Source organism: Myotis lucifugus, unplaced genomic scaffold (assembly GCF_000147115.1).
Source record: "Myotis lucifugus unplaced genomic scaffold, Myoluc2.0 scaffold_365, whole genome shotgun sequence".
NCBI classification, from domain to species: Eukaryota; Metazoa; Chordata; class Mammalia; order Chiroptera; family Vespertilionidae; genus Myotis; species Myotis lucifugus.
In genome coordinates, this window is record NW_005871413.1 from 840,457 (window position 1) to 860,092 (window position 19,636).

At 43.2% G+C, this 19,636-nt stretch overlaps 1 protein-coding gene across 6 annotated transcripts in view; it reads left to right on the top strand.

Annotated features, from left to right (window-relative positions):
• The window catches only part of LOC102418399 (zinc finger protein 420-like), a 34,643-nt gene extending 21,750 nt beyond the window's left edge, over positions 1-12,893 (top strand). For 3 of the 6 annotated variants that reach the window (XM_014466866.2, XM_014466867.2, XM_023764968.1), the window contains one exon: positions 12,524-12,893. In XM_014466866.2, coding sequence (XP_014322352.1) covers positions 12,524-12,545 — 22 coding nt within the window. In that variant the 3' untranslated portion in view covers positions 12,546-12,893. Of the gene's footprint in view, positions 1-6,344; positions 6,433-7,887; positions 8,063-12,523 lie in introns of all 6 variants that reach the window. The other 3 variants (XR_001350825.2, XR_002832306.1, XM_014466865.2) reach the window with 3 other exon arrangements.
• The last annotated feature ends 6,743 nt before the right edge of the window (positions 12,894-19,636 follow it).

Sequence of the window (19,636 nt, forward strand, 5' to 3'; positions counted from 1 at the left end):
GGGCTGTCGATATCTTTTTTTTTTTTTCCTGTCGTTGATCCTCACTGTAAGATATTTTTTTCGTTTAATTTTTAGAGAGAGAGTGGAAGGGAGGGAGGGAGAGGGAGAGAGATACACATACAGAGAAATCACTGAGCCAAACCAGCGAGGCCCAAATTAATGATTCTTTAGGTGAAAATGAACCCAAATGTCTTCCTGAGACTATGTATTTTACAGGCTTTGTTATCTGCACCTGATATAATATTCAAAAAATAGAGAAAAATAGAGCTATTTAAAAGGTTCTATTTTAAAATAAAAATACACTAATTGCTCTCAGAAGAAGCATATAATTAAATAGAAAGTACAGTATATTTAGATTTTTTTAACTTGATTTTTAGAGAGAGAGGAAGGGAGACAGAGAGAAACAGATATGTGATTGGCTGCCTCCTGACATCCCTTATCAGAGATCCAGCCCTCAACCTTGGCACATGCCCTCAGGGGATGGAACCAGCTGCCTTTTAGTGCATGGGAGGATGCCCAACCAACTGAGCTACCCCAGCCAGGGTATACTTAGATATTATTGACCTAAGTCTACGATGATGTGAACAAGTTTATCTCAAAGATATCTGAAGGTGATTTCAAGTGTGGGATAGAACAATTATTTTAAAAATGTATTTTATAACAATTTTTACAGTTTTTTCCTCCCTTAAAGCAATGCTTAGTGACGTCATTATCACATGCCTTAATCCTCAGCATCTCACATTCCAGGTCCTATTCCTATTCAAGCCTCTAGAACTCAGCCTTGTGGGGTCTTGGCCTCTCTGCTGATTGGGGTGTAGGAAAGAAAATGCTGTTTTGCGGGGTGTCGGTGAGAAAAACAGCAGCATATTGCCAAACACGGGAAGGGAACCTTGGGCGTGAAGCCCGGTACTCTCGCCCCAGTTCCGCCCCTGTGCCTGGTTAGTTCCCTTCCTGGTGGTCACCGCACGTGCTGGCCTCCGCAGGTCCCACCGCAGGTCCCACCCCCGGTCGCACGCGCTCCCGGAAGCCCCAACTTACCCCTGTTCTCTTCCAGCCTTTTTCCTGCCCTCACAGCGCATGCGCACCCTCTAATCAGGTCCCGCCCCCGGAATTCTCCACTGGCTTCCGGGGCGGTTTCCTAGCACCGGAAACAGAGCCAGGAGGGAAGGTGGCACTGTACGGATAGCGTGAGTTTACGTTTTTCTAGTTTAAGCCTCCGTATCACCTTCTCCCTTGCCTTGCCGGGTCTGGGGTTTGACCTGAACCTTAAAGTCCCCGCAGCCAGCGCCCCCCATCTATAGTCTGGCCTCTCCGGTGGACCCCGCGCTTCCCTTCGGTTTGAAATGGCCCAGGGCGCTCCCTTCTTGGTTTCTCTAATATCGGTCCACAGAGACCGCATTTCATGTCGATTTTGTTCTTAAAACCTAAACTGAACTCTAACTGGTTTGGCTCAGTGGATAGAGCATCAGCCCGAGGACTGCAGGGTCCCGGGTTTCATTTTGGTCAAGGGCTCGAATCCTGGCCCTGGTTGGGGTGTGTGCGTGAGGCAGCCAATCAATGTGTCTCTCATTTCTGTCTCTCCCCCTCCCTTCCACTCTCTCTTTTAAAATCAATGGAAAAATATCCTCAGCCCCCCCCCACCTCCCCCCAAAAGAAGGATTTATAGCCAGAGGGTGGGGCAAAAAAGCTATTGACAAAAAAACAAGATTATTTTGGGGGCTGTGACATCTTTTCTTTGGGGGAAGAGAATGGGCAGTGATTTTTATCATGCAGAATACTTCTTTCTTTGGGGGATGGACAGGGCCCAGGATTGAACCTGCAACTCAGGTACGTGCTCTTGACTGGGAATCAAATCTGAGACCCTTTGGTGCACAGGCCAATGCTCTAACCATGGAGCACACCATCCAGGGCAGAAGAGCCTTTAACATTGCAAGATAAAGACCCACAGAATCATGTCAACGCTGTGCCCACCTGTAAGCCATTAACTGAAGTAGAGGCCGCTTATTCCAGGAGCCTTGCGTTGAAGGGTCATGGCTTCACCTGGCCTTGTCCATGCTCTCTACCTGAAGCCATAGAGTCAGTCTGGGTCTCTCCTACTCGGATCACTGTGGGGACTTTGGGTAGGGCTCCTGGGGGCTGTCTCCCCGGCACCAGGTAGTTTGGGGTTTGGGCATGCCCTGGGCACACTGGTCAGACCGACAGCAGAGCTGAGTCTGCCTCCATGTCAGAGGGAGAAGGGCAAGTCATCCAGGATCCAGACATTCAAAGGACTGTAGATTTTGGTATCTTTTTTTTTTTTTTTTTTTTTTCAAGGCCACCAAAAATTTTGGTTGCCTCCCAAAAAAAAAATTGGGAGAGAGAGAGATGAGATTTTGGTATCTTAACTGTTATCTTTTTCTTTAAATTCTTTGATTCAAGAACCTTCACCCGGCATCTGGTTTTGCACTGCTGCAGATCCAGTAATTGCTCACATTACAGAAAAGTAATTATATGTATACATTATGAAATGATTACAACAAACTTGCTAATGATCATACCATTAACTCCCATGGTTACCATTTGTGTGTGTGGTGAGGACATTGAAGATGTACTCTCTTAGCCAGTGGCAAGTATAATATCCACTAGAATTAGCTAGAGTCCTCATACTGTAGTTTAGAGCTCTAGATTTTATTGCTCCTGCATAACTGAATCTTGTATTTCTTTTTTTAAAAAATATATTTTATTGATTTTTTAAAGAGAGGAAGGGAGAAGGATAGAGAGTTAGAAACATCAGAGAGAAACATCCATCAGTTGCCTCCTGCACACCTCCTACTGGGGATGTGCCCGCAACCAAGGTACATGCCCTTGACTGGAATCGAACCCGGGACCCTTCAGTCCGCAGGTGATTCTAATGTGCAGCCAAGGTTGAGAACCACTGCACTAGGGGGACCCCGGAGGGAGAGACCAAGCCTTTATTACTAACTTCTGGGGGAGACCAGGTGGCAATGGCGGCTGGACGGATGAGTTTCTGTATGGCCAGGGTCTAGTCAGCTAGGCCTTATCTAAGCAGAGGGGAGAGGGCAAGGGTGGGAGGCCTGCTGGGCACAGCTTGGTTGCAGTCCAAGGACAGTCTAGGGAGGCTTGTTAGCCATCAAGGTCATGAGAAACACTTGGGTATGAACTACTCTGCTTCTTGTGGCTGCTGGCCAGGCGGACACCTTTCCATTGACTGGGAGGGGGAATCGGGCCATATCCTCGCTTCATCCCACAGCAGGTAAATGTTCTGTCCAGGGTCACAGGCTGTGTCTGCTTTTCCTCCTACAATTGGTGGATTTAGAAGCTACACACATCTACTTCTTTACTGATAGCCCTGTAAACAAATCTGTTGACTACTTTTTTCTTTAACAAAAAAGTATTGTTGAAAGTATTACATATCCCCTTTCCCTCCCCCCTTTGGCCCCTCCTCCAGCCCATCCCCTGCCCCAATCCTTCAGCCCCCTATTGTCTGTCTATGGGTTATGCACATATTCATACAAGGTCTTTTTATTACCTCCCACCCACCCACCCTTCCCCGCCTTCCCTCTGGAGTCCCGCACTCTGTTCCATGCTTCCTTGTCTCTGGGTCTACTCACATATGAGTGAGACCAAAGCCAGCTCTTTAGGATGTTCCTCTCTCATCTCAGAGCTTTTCTCCATGCTGTCCCTCCTGTCTTCTGATACGACATAAAGGATTCCCACCATGAACTGATGACCTGCAACCACTGAAAAGGTTCTGACAGACCAACATGGGGGGGTGTTGGTAACAACATTCCCACTTGATTCGGAGGTGGACTCTGGCCTGGGTTATCAGTGAAGAGGAACATTTCATGTTTAGGCCCCATCTTTTGTTGTTGTTGTTGTTAACCCTCACCCGAGGATATTTTTCTACTGATTTTTAGAGAGCGTGGAAGGGAAGGGGAGAGACATCCACATAGGTTAGTTGCCTCTCAAGCACCCTTACCAGGGCCGGGGATAGAGTCTGCAACTGAGGTATGTGCCCTTGACTGGAATCGAACCTGGGACTCTAGTCTATGGGCGATGCTCGATCCACTGAGCCAAACCGGCTAGGGCTAGGTGCCATCTTGATGTGGCATTAAAAATTTCATTAAATCACACAATTGTCATGTGTCCCAGAACTACAAGTTCTGAAAAAGAGAGCCTTGCTTTCTTGATTGCTTCAAAGAAAGTGAAAAATCAGACACAGGCCGAAACCAGGACTACAGGCTTTATTAGAGAAGGACCTGCCGGAGCTGCTGGGCTGTCTCCCAAGGGGAGGACAGCAGCACGTGCAGGGGTGGGCACGCCTTTTGAGGGGCGGAATGGAGAGGGCTGGGGGCTTAGTGTACTCGGCGCACACTGATTGGTGGCTTACTGCATTGTCCATATAGGACAAGGGCTTAGGTTATTTGGCAGGTGTGGATTGGTGGTCCAATGTATAGTCCATATAAGGTACATGGTTAGGCGCTCGGGTATTTCCGGGCTGCTTGTTACGTCATACTCCACCCACCAGTTGGGGGAAGGGAGGATCTATCAGAAAGATTTGCAATTTCAGAGACACTAGAACAGTGATGGCGAACCTATGACGTGTGTCAGAGGTGACACACGAACTCAATTTTTCTTTGTTAAATGGCATTTAAATATATAAAATAAATATCAAAAATATAAGTCTTTGTTTTACTATGGTTGCAAACATCAAAAAATGTCTGTATGTGACACGGCACCAGAGTTAAGTTAGGGTTTTTCAAAATGCTGGCACGCCGAGCTCAAAAGGTTCGCCATCACTGCACTAGAATATAGTGTATGACAACGTTATCTAGCTTGAAATTTTGCACAAAACTACTGTTTTCTAATGATTAGATTCATGCTGTGAGTGTTGGCTTTTTTGCAAACAATGATGAATGCATCAGGCAGCTGATGTTCACTTGGTTCAGGGCTGTCTGCCAGATTCCTCCTTTATGTTAACATTTACCCTGTTAGCATTAATAAGGGTCTTTTACGAATTTACTGAGATGTGCATAAAGTATCATATTAATCTGAAGACTCCCCCTTCTTTTTAGTTTCTCTCTGCTGGTAGTTTGCTCTGGAAAATGGAGATTCTCGCCTGTCTTCAAATGAAGATAATAGCATTTGCTAGTAAATCAAACCGGAGTCCTATAAATTTCCATTTTATTCCACAATCATGTCACACTCTCTTTTGTATTTTCAGCAAAGAAAACAATTGGCACTGTCGGCATGGCTCAGTGGTTGAGCATAGACTTGGGAACTAAGAGGTCACAGATTCCTGGACAGTGCACATGCCTGGGTTGCTGGCTTGATCCCCAGTAGGGGGCATGCAGGAGGCAGCCCATCAGTGATTCTCTCTCATCATTTATGTTTCTATCTCTCCCTCTCCCTTACTCTCTGAAATCAATAAAAAATATATTTAAAAAAAAGAAAAAACAAGAATCATATAATTAATATATATTCAAAAAGCTAAAAATTCTATCATATGACTCAGCACAAATGTTAATTCCAGGAAATAATTAGGGGTTTGTTTGGATAAAGAAAAAATTCACGATGTTTCATTTTGATTTTCGCCTTCCCTTTTTGAAATGATATGCATCCTTCACTCTAGATTAGTGAGAATTCTAGAAATTGTGACATAAAATATTGTTGCCCCCATTTAAAATTATATCTCCATTCCCTTTTTTTTTTAAAAAAAATATTCACTTTTTACAGAGAGGAAGGGAGAGAGAGAGAGAAATATCGATGAGAGAGAAACATCGATCAGCTGCCTCCTGCACACCTCCCACTGGGGATGTGCCTGCAACCAAGGTACATGCCCTTGACCGGAATCGAACCTGGGACCTTTCAGTCCGCAGGCTGACGCTCTATCCACTGAGCCAAACCGGTCAGGCCATTCCCTTTTTAAAAAAAAATTTTTTTTAATTGACTTGAGAGAGGAAAAGAGACAGGGAGAGATAGAAACATCAATGATGAGAAGAAAATCATTGATCAGCTGCCTCCTGCACACTCCCTTCTGGGCATCGAGCCCACAACCCAGGCATGTGCCCTTGACTGGAATTGAACCCAGGACCCTCCAGTTCATAGGCCAACACTCTTATCCACTGCGCCAAACTGGCTAGGGCCTCCATTCCTTATTTTTGATTTAGTCATGCAGGAAAGAGGAATTAAGGATCCAGGAATTAAAAGGGGCAATCAGGAAATAGTGTTTGGGGAAATAATTTCCTACAACTTTCTGTAATGATCTCTGTTTGAACAAAGTACTAGATTGAAAATTACAGACACCCCATAAAAGTCATGTTCCCACCCCTTTTCTTAAATAGGTCTCATGGTCTCTAATTGAACCTGCTCACCTTTTTGGAGGAAAGAAAAGAACCCTGGAATGTGAAAGGACAGGAGACATCTACCCAGGTATGTGGGAATGAATGGAGCAGGTGATGCAGATTACAGGTCCTGAAGTTGAGGAGCCAGACCTTGAAATGTGGTGTGGGAAGCTCTTCCTGAATGGGAAAGATTTTGAGAAGCCCAGGTTAATATCTCTTGTCACAGAGAGATCCTTCCTGCTCCACTCTGATCTAGCTCCTCTATCCTCTAAGGCAGTGTTTCACAACCTTCCTAATGCTGTGACCCTTTAATACAGTTCCTCATGTTGTGCCCCCCAATTTCATTGTTACAAATTGAACATAATTAAAGCATAGTGATTAATCACAAAAACAATATGTACTTATATATGTGTTTTCCGATGGTCTTAGGCGACCCCTGGAAAGGGTTGTTCGACCCCCAAAGGGGTCGTGACCCACAGGTTGAGAACCGCTGCTCTAAGGGTTCTCTGCTGCTAGGATCTTCTCTAGCATTTCTGATGAGTCATAGGTCTCCCTGTGGCTGGTGAGGGTCTGCATGATTTGGACTGGTCTTGGTAGGATGTTCCTTCATGAAAGCAATATTTATTGAGCATCTACTATGTGCTGCCAGCTGTGTGCGGCTGCACTGTGTCCTGGGCATTGTAGTATTCAGAATGCCCAAGAAATTGATTACTATGTGGCCCCCAATTCACATGAGAATTTAGGTGCTGGGCTTGCTTTCCTGAAAGCATAGATTCTCTTTGTTTCTTCTTTCATTATCACTAATCATAAAAATAATGTTGGGCCCTAGCCAGTTGGCTCAAGTGGATTGAGCATTGGCCTGTGGACTGAAGGGTCCTGGGTTTAATTCTGGCCTAGGGCATGTATCTCGGTTGCAGACTCAATCCCCGGCCCTGGTCGGGGCATGTACGGGAGGCAACCAATCAATGTATCTTTCTCACATTGATGTTTGTCTCTCCCCTCCCTTCCACTCTTTCTAAAAAAAAAAAAAAAATCAATGGGAAATATCTGGGTGAGGATTATCAACAACAAAAATGTTAGATGTGATGATAACCAAATGTAGAGGAAATTAAGAGACATAAAGAAAAGGGGTGGATTAGTGGATCTTAGGGAATTTTCACTACCAAAGTCTAGAGCAGCCGTGGGCAAACTACGGCCCGCGGGCCGGATCCGGCCTGTTTGAAATGAATAAAACTAAAAAAAAAAAAAAAAAAAAGACCGTACCCTTTTATGTAATGATGTTTACTTTGAATTTATATTAGTTCACACAAACACTCCATCCATGCTTTTGTTCCGGCCCTCTGGTCCAGTTTAAGAACCCATTGTGGCCCTCGAGTCAAAAAGTTTGCCCACCCCTGATCTAGAGTCTTGAGTCTGATCATCAGGAAGTTGAGAATGTCAGAGCTCTGTGTCCTCCATGTTCGGGCTGAAGTTTAAACCAGAATGGGGATATCAGTGGGGCCTGGAGGAGGGACTGATGGCGCCTGATGTGTCTGTATTACAGTGATTCTGAGTGGTCCCTCATGTCTAGTCTGCTCTGTCATCTGCATTCCTGAAGGTGTGGGCAAAACAAGGCAGAAATGGGAGAGGCTGTGAAAAACCCTGGAAGGAACAGAACACAGCCAGACTATGTTCTCGGCTCCCTGAACTCTGGTCTCAGCCATGTTTACCTGTTAGAGGTGAGTCAATGCCGGTGGTGTAGACTCAACATCCTGTGCCTTAGACATCTGATCTTAAGGAACTCCTGTCGTCCTGACTCCAGAGCCCACCCAGCCCACCTGACCTTCTATCACCCCCAGAACCTCCATCAACCACATCCTCCTTTTCCCCTTTACTTGTGTCCCCCCCCCCCCGCCCATTCCAGTGACTTCAGCCATTTCTTGTGTTCTTTATGTCCAAACACCCTAAAATGCACTCACCAGCTGTCCACAGCTTCCCCATAACCCTGAAGCCATTACCCCAAATACCCTACAATCCCTATGGCCTGTGTCCCAGCTGAGGCACTGTCCTCCTAGCTTCATTCATCTCCCTCCCCCACTCTGTCCCTGTGTTCATTATGGCTCATCCTTTATTTGTACTTGAAACATTTTCACACCCAGGACCACCCTGACAACCAAGTATCCCCCTCCATCTGTGTCTGTACAACCTTCCTGGGCATTCAGATTTCTGTATCTTTTGCCCAACCTTTTTTTCTGCATCAGTTGATGTGATTTTTATCTCTGTTTATGTGATGTATCACATTTATTGACTTGCAGATAATGTACCATCCTTGCATCCCTGGAATAAATCCCACTTGTGTTCATGGTGTATGATCTTTCTAATGTATTGCTGAATCCGATTTGCTAGAATTTTGTTGAGAATTATAGCATCTATGTTCATCAAGGATATTGGCCTGTAGTTTTTTTGTGGTGTCTTTACCTGGTTTTGGGATTAGGGTAATGCTGGCTTCATAGAAAGATCTTGGAAGTGTGCCTTCCTCTTGACTTTTTCGGAATAGTCTGAGGAGGATAGGTTTTAGTTGTTCCTTGAATGCTTGGTAGGACTCCCCTGTAAAGCTGTCTGGACCAGGGCTTTTGTTTGCTGGAAGATTTTTGGTCGCTGTTTTCAATTTCTTCAGTAGTTATTGGCCTATTCATGTTTTTTTGATTCTTCTTGGTTGAGTAAAACATATTTTTATTATTGATTTTAGAGAGGAAGGAAGTAGGAGAGGTAGAGATAGAAACATCAATGATGAAAGAATCATTGATTGGCGGCTTCTTGCAGGCCCCACACTGAGGACCAAGCAGGCAACCCAAGCATATATACCCTGACCGGTAACCAAAGTGACCTCCTAGTTTATAGACTGATGCTCAACCACTGAGCCACACCGGTTGGGTCGTCCCCATTATTGATTTTTTAAAATTCCAGTTTTTAATTATTTTTATTTCACCATTTCCTATGTAAGTTTGCTCTACCTGGTGTGACTCAGTAGTTAAGAGTGCCTGTCTGGGCACCACTAAAAGGTGGCAGGTTCAATTCCCAGTCAAAGACACTTATCTGGGTTACAGGTTAGCTCCTGTTGGTGTACATGTGGGAGGCAACCAATAGATGTATCCATCATCTCACATCAATATTTCCCTGCCTCCCTCCCTTTCACTCTCTAGAAATCAATGGAGAAAATATATTTGGGTGAGGATTAATAGCAACAACAAAAAAAGTTTTATTTCTTCTGGGACTTTCCAAATTGAAATTAGAATAGAACATGGAATCCTACACTTGTAATTCTTCTTTACTGAATTAATTGGGGTGACATTGGTTAATAAAATTACATAGGTTTTAGGTGTACAATTCTATAATACATCATATAATAGTATTCACCACTTAACCTGATTTCTTTATCACTGTCATTTTATAATTTTGTCTTGTTCAGTCCAAAGCTGCCTGGGACTGTGTCCTATGTTTTCACCTTTTTCAAATTTGTCCTTTTATGTTCAGAAGTGCTGACCCATCATGCTCCAATGCACTCCCTTGGTAAGACTGTTACAGAATTATTAGGCACCCATATTTAGGAAAATGTTTGGTCCTTCAGTTTAAATTTACCTCAAACGAAAAGTATTTCTTATGTTTTTCATCTGCTTTTCCTCAACATGTCTGTTACTCAAGGTATACTTTAATTTGAAACGTTTATTTTATAGCTCATATTTTAAAACTTCGTTATTCCTTTATTTAGAAATTAAGGGTTTTATTTTTTGTAGGATAGATTTACAGCCTACAGATTTTGTGCAAGAATAGCAGAAATACAACTTTTTCTAGTGGAGTCTTACTGATATTCATTATTTGAAAACTTTCAAATATTGTAGAAAACAAAAGGATGAATTGGTGCATCACTACAGTTTCCCTGGTGACTTGAATTAAAGTATACTTGTATCGAATACACACACACACACAAAATATAGCCTTGGAAAAAGAAAATCATATCGTAAAACGGATGGATCTAGAGAATATTATGTTAATTAAAGTAAGCCAAGACATAAAGACAAATGTTTTATGATTTCATTTAATGGTAGAATCTAAAAAAGTCAATCTCATAAAAGCAAAGGGGACAGTGGTAGTTGCCTCAGACTGGGGGTAATGCGGAGACTATGGTCAAATGTCAGCATGTTTCAGTTATGCAGAATGACTTACTTGTGGAATTCCAATTTATTGTATGATGATATAGATAATAATGGATCGTACACTTTAGATTTGCTGAGAGTAGATCATAAGGGTATGGACATGTCAATTAATTTGTTGCAACCCATTTAATAATGTATATTTACTGTTTTGGACCTTGAGCCACTCCTGGATCTACAGGAATGGAAAACAAACTGCTGGACAAGATGATTCTTAAAGCACAGGTTTTAATGAGAAAGATGAAAAGGCACCAAAACAGGTCTTTGCTCCCATTTACATATTTTTAAGTTTTGAACATTTATAACACCAACACTAGAGAGATGGGAGCAGCAAGCAACCAATATTCTGATCTCTAAACTGTTCAGTGTGGGGAGAGACCAGCATGAGGTAGAACTGTACACAGCCCCAGAATAGATTTATCTGGCTATGATGGGGCAGAGAGAGAACCCTTAATTTCTTTCTTTAAAAAATTTCATTGATTTTTTTGAAAAAATATTTTTTATTGATTTTTTACAGAGAGGAAGGAAAAAGGATAGAGAGCTAGAAACATTGATGACAGAGAAACATTGATCAGCTGCCTCCTGCACACCCCCTACTGGGGATGTGCCCGCAACCAAGGTACATGCCCTTGACCGGAATTGAACCTGGGACCCTTCAGTTCACAGGCTGACATTCTGTCCACTGATCCAAACTGGTTAAGGGGGACCCCTTGATTTCTTACCTCCATATATGTGGGTTCCTTCCAGATTGGTCCTTCTATAAAAACTTAACTCCCTAGCCCTAGCTGGTTTGGCTCAGTGGATAGAATGTCTACCTGCTGACTGAATGGTCCCAGGTTCGATTCCAGTCAAGGGCACATGCCTGGGTTGCGGGCTTGATCCCCAGTGGGGGTATGCAGGAGGCAGCTGATCAATGATTCTCTCTCATCATTGATGTTTCTCTCTCTCTTTCCCTCTCCCTTCCTCTCTGAAAACAATAAAAATATATTAAAAACAAACAAAAAAACCTTAACTCCCAGGCTTTATATGACACCATTCTATTTAAACTAATTGCCTATAAGAAAATAAGCAACTTAATGTACATCCTTAAAAGTTCTCTGAAACTATATTAAAAATGCTTTAGTCTTAAGCAGGTCAAGAAAATATAAAAACTATTACTAATAACATTTCTTCTGTCTGTTTGATGGCCTTGTAAGAGATCACATCAGAGAAAGAAAACTGGGCAAAATGGAATGCCCCTAAGACTAGGGACAATTCTGCCTTATCTTTTTTTCCAGTGACCCCATGAAAATCAACTTATGTATCATTTTCATTGCTATACCACCTCAGTGTTCCTTACCAGAGTACCAGAAAATGAAACAACTCCAATCGAGCTGAGATTTAATTTCTATAGATGTTCCTGGCCCAATACTTCAGCCTATAACAGAATAAAAATCATGTCACTGGTCCAGGAAATGAGTCTTTGACATAAAACATCAGAAGATGTATGTAGAGCCCTGGTCAAGGACACATACCTGGTTGCAGGTTTATCCCCAGGTTCATTTGGGCAGCAACCATTCATTGTGTCTCTCTCACATCCATGTTTTTCTCTCTAAAAAAAACCAAGCGCATATATATATTCTGACGAACCATTCCATTCTGTCATACTTAGTGAATTATGATGGTTGTATAAAAACCCTCCCAATGTTATGAAAATTCTAGGCTCTGGAATAAGAAAATGTTATTTCTCAGTGGAAGAACAATGAGTGCCTGATCAAGGGATTCTCAAACTGATCACCTTAAGAAATTCTAAATTTTAAATTAATGATTTTTTTTTAATTTGGACTCGTTTAATTGAATAGTACATTTATAAGTGTTAAAAATTATTTGTGGCAGTATAGAGAACTTTTTCAATTTTCCAAATTACTTTCAGAGACTATAAGCTTAACAAATTGTTTAGGTCTTTGCATTCAAAAATCACATTGTTCTCCCCCACTTCTTCCCTCTCAGGCATTCATCTCCTAAATTCTAAAGGACACCACAAGACTTTCAAGGAGGGGAGCAACAAGCAGCCACAGCTCATCCCAGGCTAACCTTTTGAACCAGTCCGTAAGGCCCTCTTTTCTCTCACTTCTCAGTGAGCCAAAGCAGCCCGGCCCAGCTCTCTCCTGTTGCTTCTTCTATCCCAAGCCCTTCCTTGTTTCACTATCCCAGCTTTAACACATTAAGCGCCATGTCAGTCACTGGTGACTGACGATATACAACTTAAAAAGTTCTATTCTGCCGAAACCGGTTTGGCTCAGTGGATAGAGCGTCGGCCTGCGGACTGAAAGGTTCCAGGTTCGATTCCGGTCAAGGGCATGTACCTTGGTTTCGGGCACATCCCCAGTAGGAGATGTGCAGGAGGAAGCTGATCGATGTTTCTCTCTCATCGATGTTTCTAACTCTCTCTCTCCCTTCCTCTCTGTAAAAAAATCAATAAAATATATATTTTTTAAAAAAAAGTTCTATTCTTCTATTAATAAATTTTAAATAATTTGAAGATCATAAAAGAATGTACCTAAATATCACTTGTTACCAAAATTTTTTTAAAAAATATTATTAAAACACTTGCCGTAACCGGTTTGGCTCAGTGGATAGAGCGTTGGCCTGCGGACTCAAGGGTCCCAGGTTTGATTCCGGTCAAGGGCATGTACCTTGGTTGCGGGCGCATCCCCAGTGGGGAATGTGCAGGAGGCAGCTGATTAATGTTTCTCATCGATGTTTCTAACTCTCTATCCCTCTCCCTTCCTCTCTGTAAAAAATCAATAAAATATATTAAAAAAAAAATAGCCACACAGTAGTAAGAAAGCTCAATACCCCAATTTCAACAAAATAAAAAACACCCCAGAAGCTCTAAGGGGTCAGTGGGAGAAAAAAGGGGACATACATACATAATTTTAACAAAATGTTGAAATGTAATACTTTCAACAATAAAGATGAAAAATAATGAAAGCATGTCTTCAGATGAGGATTAAAAAAAAAGTTAGTATAGCCCTAGGCGGTTTGGCTCAGTGGATAGAGTGTCAGTCTGTGGACTAAAGGTTCCTGGGTTCAATTCCAGTCAAGGGCACATGCCCAGGTTGTGGCCTCGATCCCCAGAGTCGGGCGTTCAGGAGGCAGCCCATCAGTGATTCTTTCTAATCATCAATGTTTCTATCTCTCCTTCCCTCCACATTTTTCTGAAATCAATAAAAAAATACTTTAAAAAAGTGATTATAGCCCTAACCAGTGGACAGAGCATCAGCCTACGGACTAAAGGGTCCTGGGTTTGATTCCAGTCAAGGGCGCATGCCCAGGTTGTAGACGCAATCCCAAGTAGGGGGCGTGCAGGAGGCAGCTGATCAATGATTCTCTCATCGTTGATGTTTTTCTCTCTCCCTCTCCCTTTCTCTCTGAAATAAATAAGAATAGATTTTTAAAAAATTATTATATACAGAATTCAAAGAAATAGAGCAAAATGCAAGATACAAAATCAACACAAAAATTACTTCTCATTCTACACAGTAACAGTAAATAATCTGAAAAATTAAGAATATGTTGACAGTAACAAAGTTAAGGACTATAAGACACTTAGAAGTTAACTTAAAAAATATGTATATATGAAACTTAATGAAGGTGAAAGACTTAAACAGTAAAAACTATAAAATATTGTTGGATGCAATTAAAGAAAAATAACTAAAAACACATCCCATGGTCCTGGGTTGAAATACTTAGTATTATAAGCTGTCAATACTACCCAAGGTGATCCACACATTCCAAGCAATCCCTAGCAAAATCCCCAATGACACTTCTGGGAGAAATAGAAAAAGTTTTTTTCTAAAATTAACATAAAATGTTACAGAAAATCAGAAATCCAAAACAATCATGAAAAGAATGTGTAAGGTTGGAGGCATCATGTTTCCTGATTTTAAAACATATTCCAAAGCTAGTGTTCTCCTAAAATTATAGTACAGAAAGAAAGACAGACATAGAAGTAAGCACAATAGAGCGCCCGGATACAAGTTCTCATGGATAAGGACAAATGACCACCTGAGAAACCCTCAAATCAAAACATATGAAGGTGGATGTTTCTAAAAGAACAGTGATAAGCAAAGGAGAGAGAGAGGTGCTACAAATAGAGCCATCATGGCCCTTAGAAGGAGTCAAGGCATCCGGCACACACTTGCATCCCCAAAGAGCAAAAAGTTAAAAGAAATATCCCTGCCTGAGTGGTAACTGCAGCTGAAACCAGAGATAGGAGCAGAAATGGTACACAAATGTGTGGCAGCTGTGGTCTAGCAGCCAGCATTACCAAGCAGAGAACAAAAGTAGGACATGGAGCACCTCCCCTCACAATCCTAGAGCTCCCAGAAGAGCCTGCACACGCTGCAGCAGGGGAAGTGTGTGGAATAACAGCATACACTCTTACCCGCCCTGAGGACCAGTGGAGCAAAAATATTTCTCTCTGTTCGGCAGGTGTACACGGTGCCTAAATCCAGTGACGGTGCAGAGATAAAGAGGCGTAGCAGCTAAGGTCCACCAGCTGCCATCACTGAGAAAAGAACCAGTCCGTAAATGCAGAACCAGCCTCTCCCTGACACAGTCCATGACAGCAGAACCCAGTAGAGCCACCTGGGACACCTCAGGGAGAACAGCACTAATGGCAGCATCTGGTGGCAGGAGGCAGCACTGGGATCTTGCGGGGCCACAACATTCCCCCACGAAGGTGGTACAGTTTGTAGGGTTGCTATTAATCATGTGGCATCTTACAAGCTGCACATCAGTGATGCTCATTTATCTATGGCCTGTTATTACATTGAAGGCCTAGGTGACCTGGAAACAGTGGGCATTCCCACCTCCCTAGGGAATACAGGGCATTTTCCACAGCCAACGCAACAGCACCCAACAGAAGTCTCAGCAGTAAAGGAAGATAAAATAAAAACATGTGCCTCAGTGCTACCTATTGGAAAACAAGAGAAAGATCTCTACATTCAACCTGCTAAATACTGAAATGTCAAATACTTGTTTTTGGTCCCCACCCCAGGATCTGCTTATTGATTTTAGGGAGAGAGAGAGAAAAAAAAACACATTGATGTGAGAAAAAACACTGATGAGTTGTCTCTCTTAGAGGCCCCAAACAGGGATCACATCCAAAACCTACATATATGCCCTGACCATGAATCAAAGCAGCAACTTTTCAGTGTATGAGATGATGCTCAAACCAGTTCAGCCACCTGACCAGGGTTCAAATATTTTTTTTTAAAAAAAAAGCATTATTTCATTTCCACAAATGCCCAAGCAGAGACATGACCCATCAAATACCATAGAATAATGACGGTAACAAAACAGCTCAGGAAGAAAATGGGAAAACTGCAGCAAATAAACTTGACTACATAAAAATATGTGATTTAGCCCGACCGTTGTGGCTCAGTGGTTGACTTCACAGGAGGTCAGGGTTTTATTACCTGTCAGGGAACATACAGGGGTTGCGGGCTCGATCCCCAGTAGGGAACATGCAGGAGGCAGCCAATCGATGAGTCTCTCTCATCATTAATGTTTCTTTCTCCCTCTCCCTTCCTCTCTGAAATCAATAAAAATATATATTAAAATATTATCAAGTCAGCTCTAACCTGTGTTCTCAATGGTTAGCGCATTGGCCAGAGAGTCTTGGGTTCAATTCTCCATCAAGAGCACAGTGCCTGACTGGTGCAAGAGACAACCAATTGATGTGTCTCTCTCACATTGATGTTTCTCTCTCCTCTCCCCCCTCCTTTCTTTCCCCCTCCTTTCTTTTATTCTACCTAAAAAAATCAATGGAAAAACATCCTCAGGGTGAGGATTAACAAAACACACACACACACACACACACACTCTCTCTCTCTCTCTCTCTCTCTCACTCTACAAGGGCAATTTGGCAGAAATAAAAACATCAAAAATTAGAACACTGTTTATGCTTGGTATTCTCCAAAGCTGAGATGGCAGCCAAGCACCCACTCTCTGAAGACTGTAGGGTTGCTATTAATCACGTGGCATCTTATGAGTTGCACATGAGTGATGCTCATTTATCTATGGCCTGTTATTACATTGAAGGCCTAGGAGAACCTTGTTTTGCTGCATTCTTTGAAGACCAAGCTGAGGTGAAGAGGGAACATGGAAAGCAATTCTTGAGATACAGGATGTGAGAGTAATATCTGCCTTCCAGTGACTAAGAAACAGATAACTGGGGAATTGGCACACAAGCTCTACAGTCTGTCCTGGAGTTGGAGAACAAGCAAGCTAGCTCTTGCTAGACCTGAAGAACATAGCTTCTGCCAACAATGAATATGATGTCTCATGCTTCATGGGAAAGTGCCTGGATGAACAGAAGAGTAACACTAAGTACCTGCAAAACCAGCTAGTATATCATAAGGAGTTAGAAAATCAGGCCCAGGAGGAGGAAGCCCCAATGAAAAAGCCTGCTGTAGTGTTAGGTAAACAGACCTAACGCCTGAAGGCAGCAAAGCAAGTCTTCCCATTGTAGTAGGTCCCAAAATCAGCCATTTAAGAATCTTAATCTCCATTTGACAGAAGACTGCCTTCCTTCACTGGTGTGTGTGGACAAATAAATCTTTTTGCATTAAAAAACAAAACAAAACTAGAATTCATATGGAAGCAAGCAAAGGGATCTAACAGAGGCCAAACTTTCTTCAAATAAAAGAACGTTAGAGGCTTCACCTTTTTAGACTGAAGAGCATATTAACACAGATACTTAAAGGAATAGAACATAAGAAAATGCCTTGAAATAAACCCAAACTGCAACAAACATAAAGATTTCTCTGTCTCAAAGAACCTAATGCACAGGGTAATAATGTAACCTCCAAAAAATTAATGTGATAAAAATGACCCAAAGAACCTCCCACTGTCATACATTTCTGTTGACTTTCTATTGTAAAATTGATAATGGCATGATTCGTTCATTTAGCTTCAAATGTATTATCAACACAGAAATATTTTTGCTTATTGGTCTCTTCACCAGAACTTACTAAATATTTGTGCGTATTATTATGTGACTCTTATGTACATGTTCTTTTCAAATATATATATATATATATATATATATATATATATATAATTTTAAATATATTTTATTGATTTTTTTACAGAGAGGAAGGGAAAGAGATAGTCAGAAATATCGATGAGAGAGAAACATGGATTAGCTGCCTCCTGCACACCCCCTACTGGGGATGTGCCCACAACCAAGGTACATGCCCTTGACTGGAATCGAACCCGGGACCCTTCAGTACCCAGGCTAACGCTCTATCCATTGAGCCAAACCAATCAGGGCTCAAAAATAAATTTTTAATTGATTTTTAGAAAGAGAAAGAGAGAAACATTCTGCACGCCTCCTACCAGGAACCAAGCCCAGACCCAAACATGTGACCTCTTGGTTCCTGCTTGGATGCTCAACTGCGGAGCAACACCAGCTGGCCTATCGGCATGTTCTTTTATCCGGGTTGATAAAAAATTGATGTCACTGGATCATGGTGGGATAGAATTTAAGTTAAGATGAGAGGGACTGAGGGGAGGCCCGGGTTGAGTGTGAACAAACAAATGTCAGGCGGGACAACTCGGTCAGAGAATATCAACAAGTCAAAGGGCAATTCAGGAAGGACGGACATAACCCACTGAGAATATGACTTTACCTGAGAAACAGCCACTACTGAACCCTTTCCTCTTCCTCCTCTTCTGGGCTTCTGCCTGGGCAACAAGAGAGTTTAGCAGCGAATGGACAGATGAAAGTATGCCATTTACCAACACACCCCCTTTCCTGCGCCGCCGCCATCCACAGGATTGACCTCACCGTGTGGAAAAGACGGGGTCTGCTCCTCACGGCCACAGGAGGGGCTCAGGGGCAGTAAACAGCAGAGACAAGTGAGTTTTCCCAGCCCCCCCCTTTAAAAAAATATATATTTTATTGATTTTTTACAGAGAGGAAGGAACAGGGATCGAGTTAGAAACAGCAATGAGAGAGACACATGGATCAGCTGCCTCCCGCACACCCTCCACGGGGGACGTGCCTGCAACCAAAGTACATGCCCTTGACCGGAATCGAACCGACGCTCTATCCACTGAGCCAAAGCGGCTGGGGCCCCTTCCCACCCTTTTCTTCAAATCTTGTGCGCGGGTGGACACACACACACCCACCAGCGGTAGGAACCTTTGCAGAGCCAACACTCCCCTTCCGGTGTCAGGCGACACCCGGGGAAACAAACCTGAGGAGCCGAAACCACACCGGTTAGGGCGAGGCGCCATTTTAAACGCCAAGGGAAGTGCCCGGGCCTCTGAGGAGGGCGCCGCCTACATTTACACGGAGGACGGGGCCGCCTGCGGGGACGTCAAGGTGCAGGGCGACCCCTAGGGCTGGCGGAGAGGAGGGGACGGTCATGAAAGTAGAAAGACGAACTCACGCTCCACAGTGTGACCTGGGACGTCTCTCCCACCTTCCGAGCTCCTACAAGATGGCGGCGGAGGGTAAGAGGCGTCCCGGGGGCGGGGCTCGCGCGAGGGGCGGGGCTTGGAGAGGCGTCGCTTGCGCTGCTACCACCTGCAGGTGAAAAAAAAAATCTGGATGGAACTGGCCTGCATGTTTAGTAAGGGGCCTAGTGAGGAGCCACGCATGCGCAGGCCCGAGAGACAGCCGAAGGAAATCGTTGCAGAGGCGGGACCGGTCCTCAGTCTGGCTTCCGCTTGGTTTGCAGCAAAGAAAAAAAAAAACCCCACCCGGCAGGGGCGTGGCCTGAGGGGAGCTTTAGGGCAGGGGCGGGGCCAAGAGGCTGAGCATGCGCAGTAGCCGAGACAAAACATACCTGTGGCCATGCTATCACTATGCAAAATAACTTTTGATGCAAAATAAAATTCTTCAACTGCAAATCTGCCACGGTCTCTGCTGTTCCTCTAGAAAGAATGACCAGCATTCAGTTACATTCAAGTAATTGAGAATAAAATCAGTTTTACGCCGGTTGATTCTACCCCAAGAAAAAAGTTAATGAGGTTACACTGAGAAATTCTTCAGGATTTCAATGAAAATCAGGACAAGAAAAATCACTCCAGTTATAAAGTACA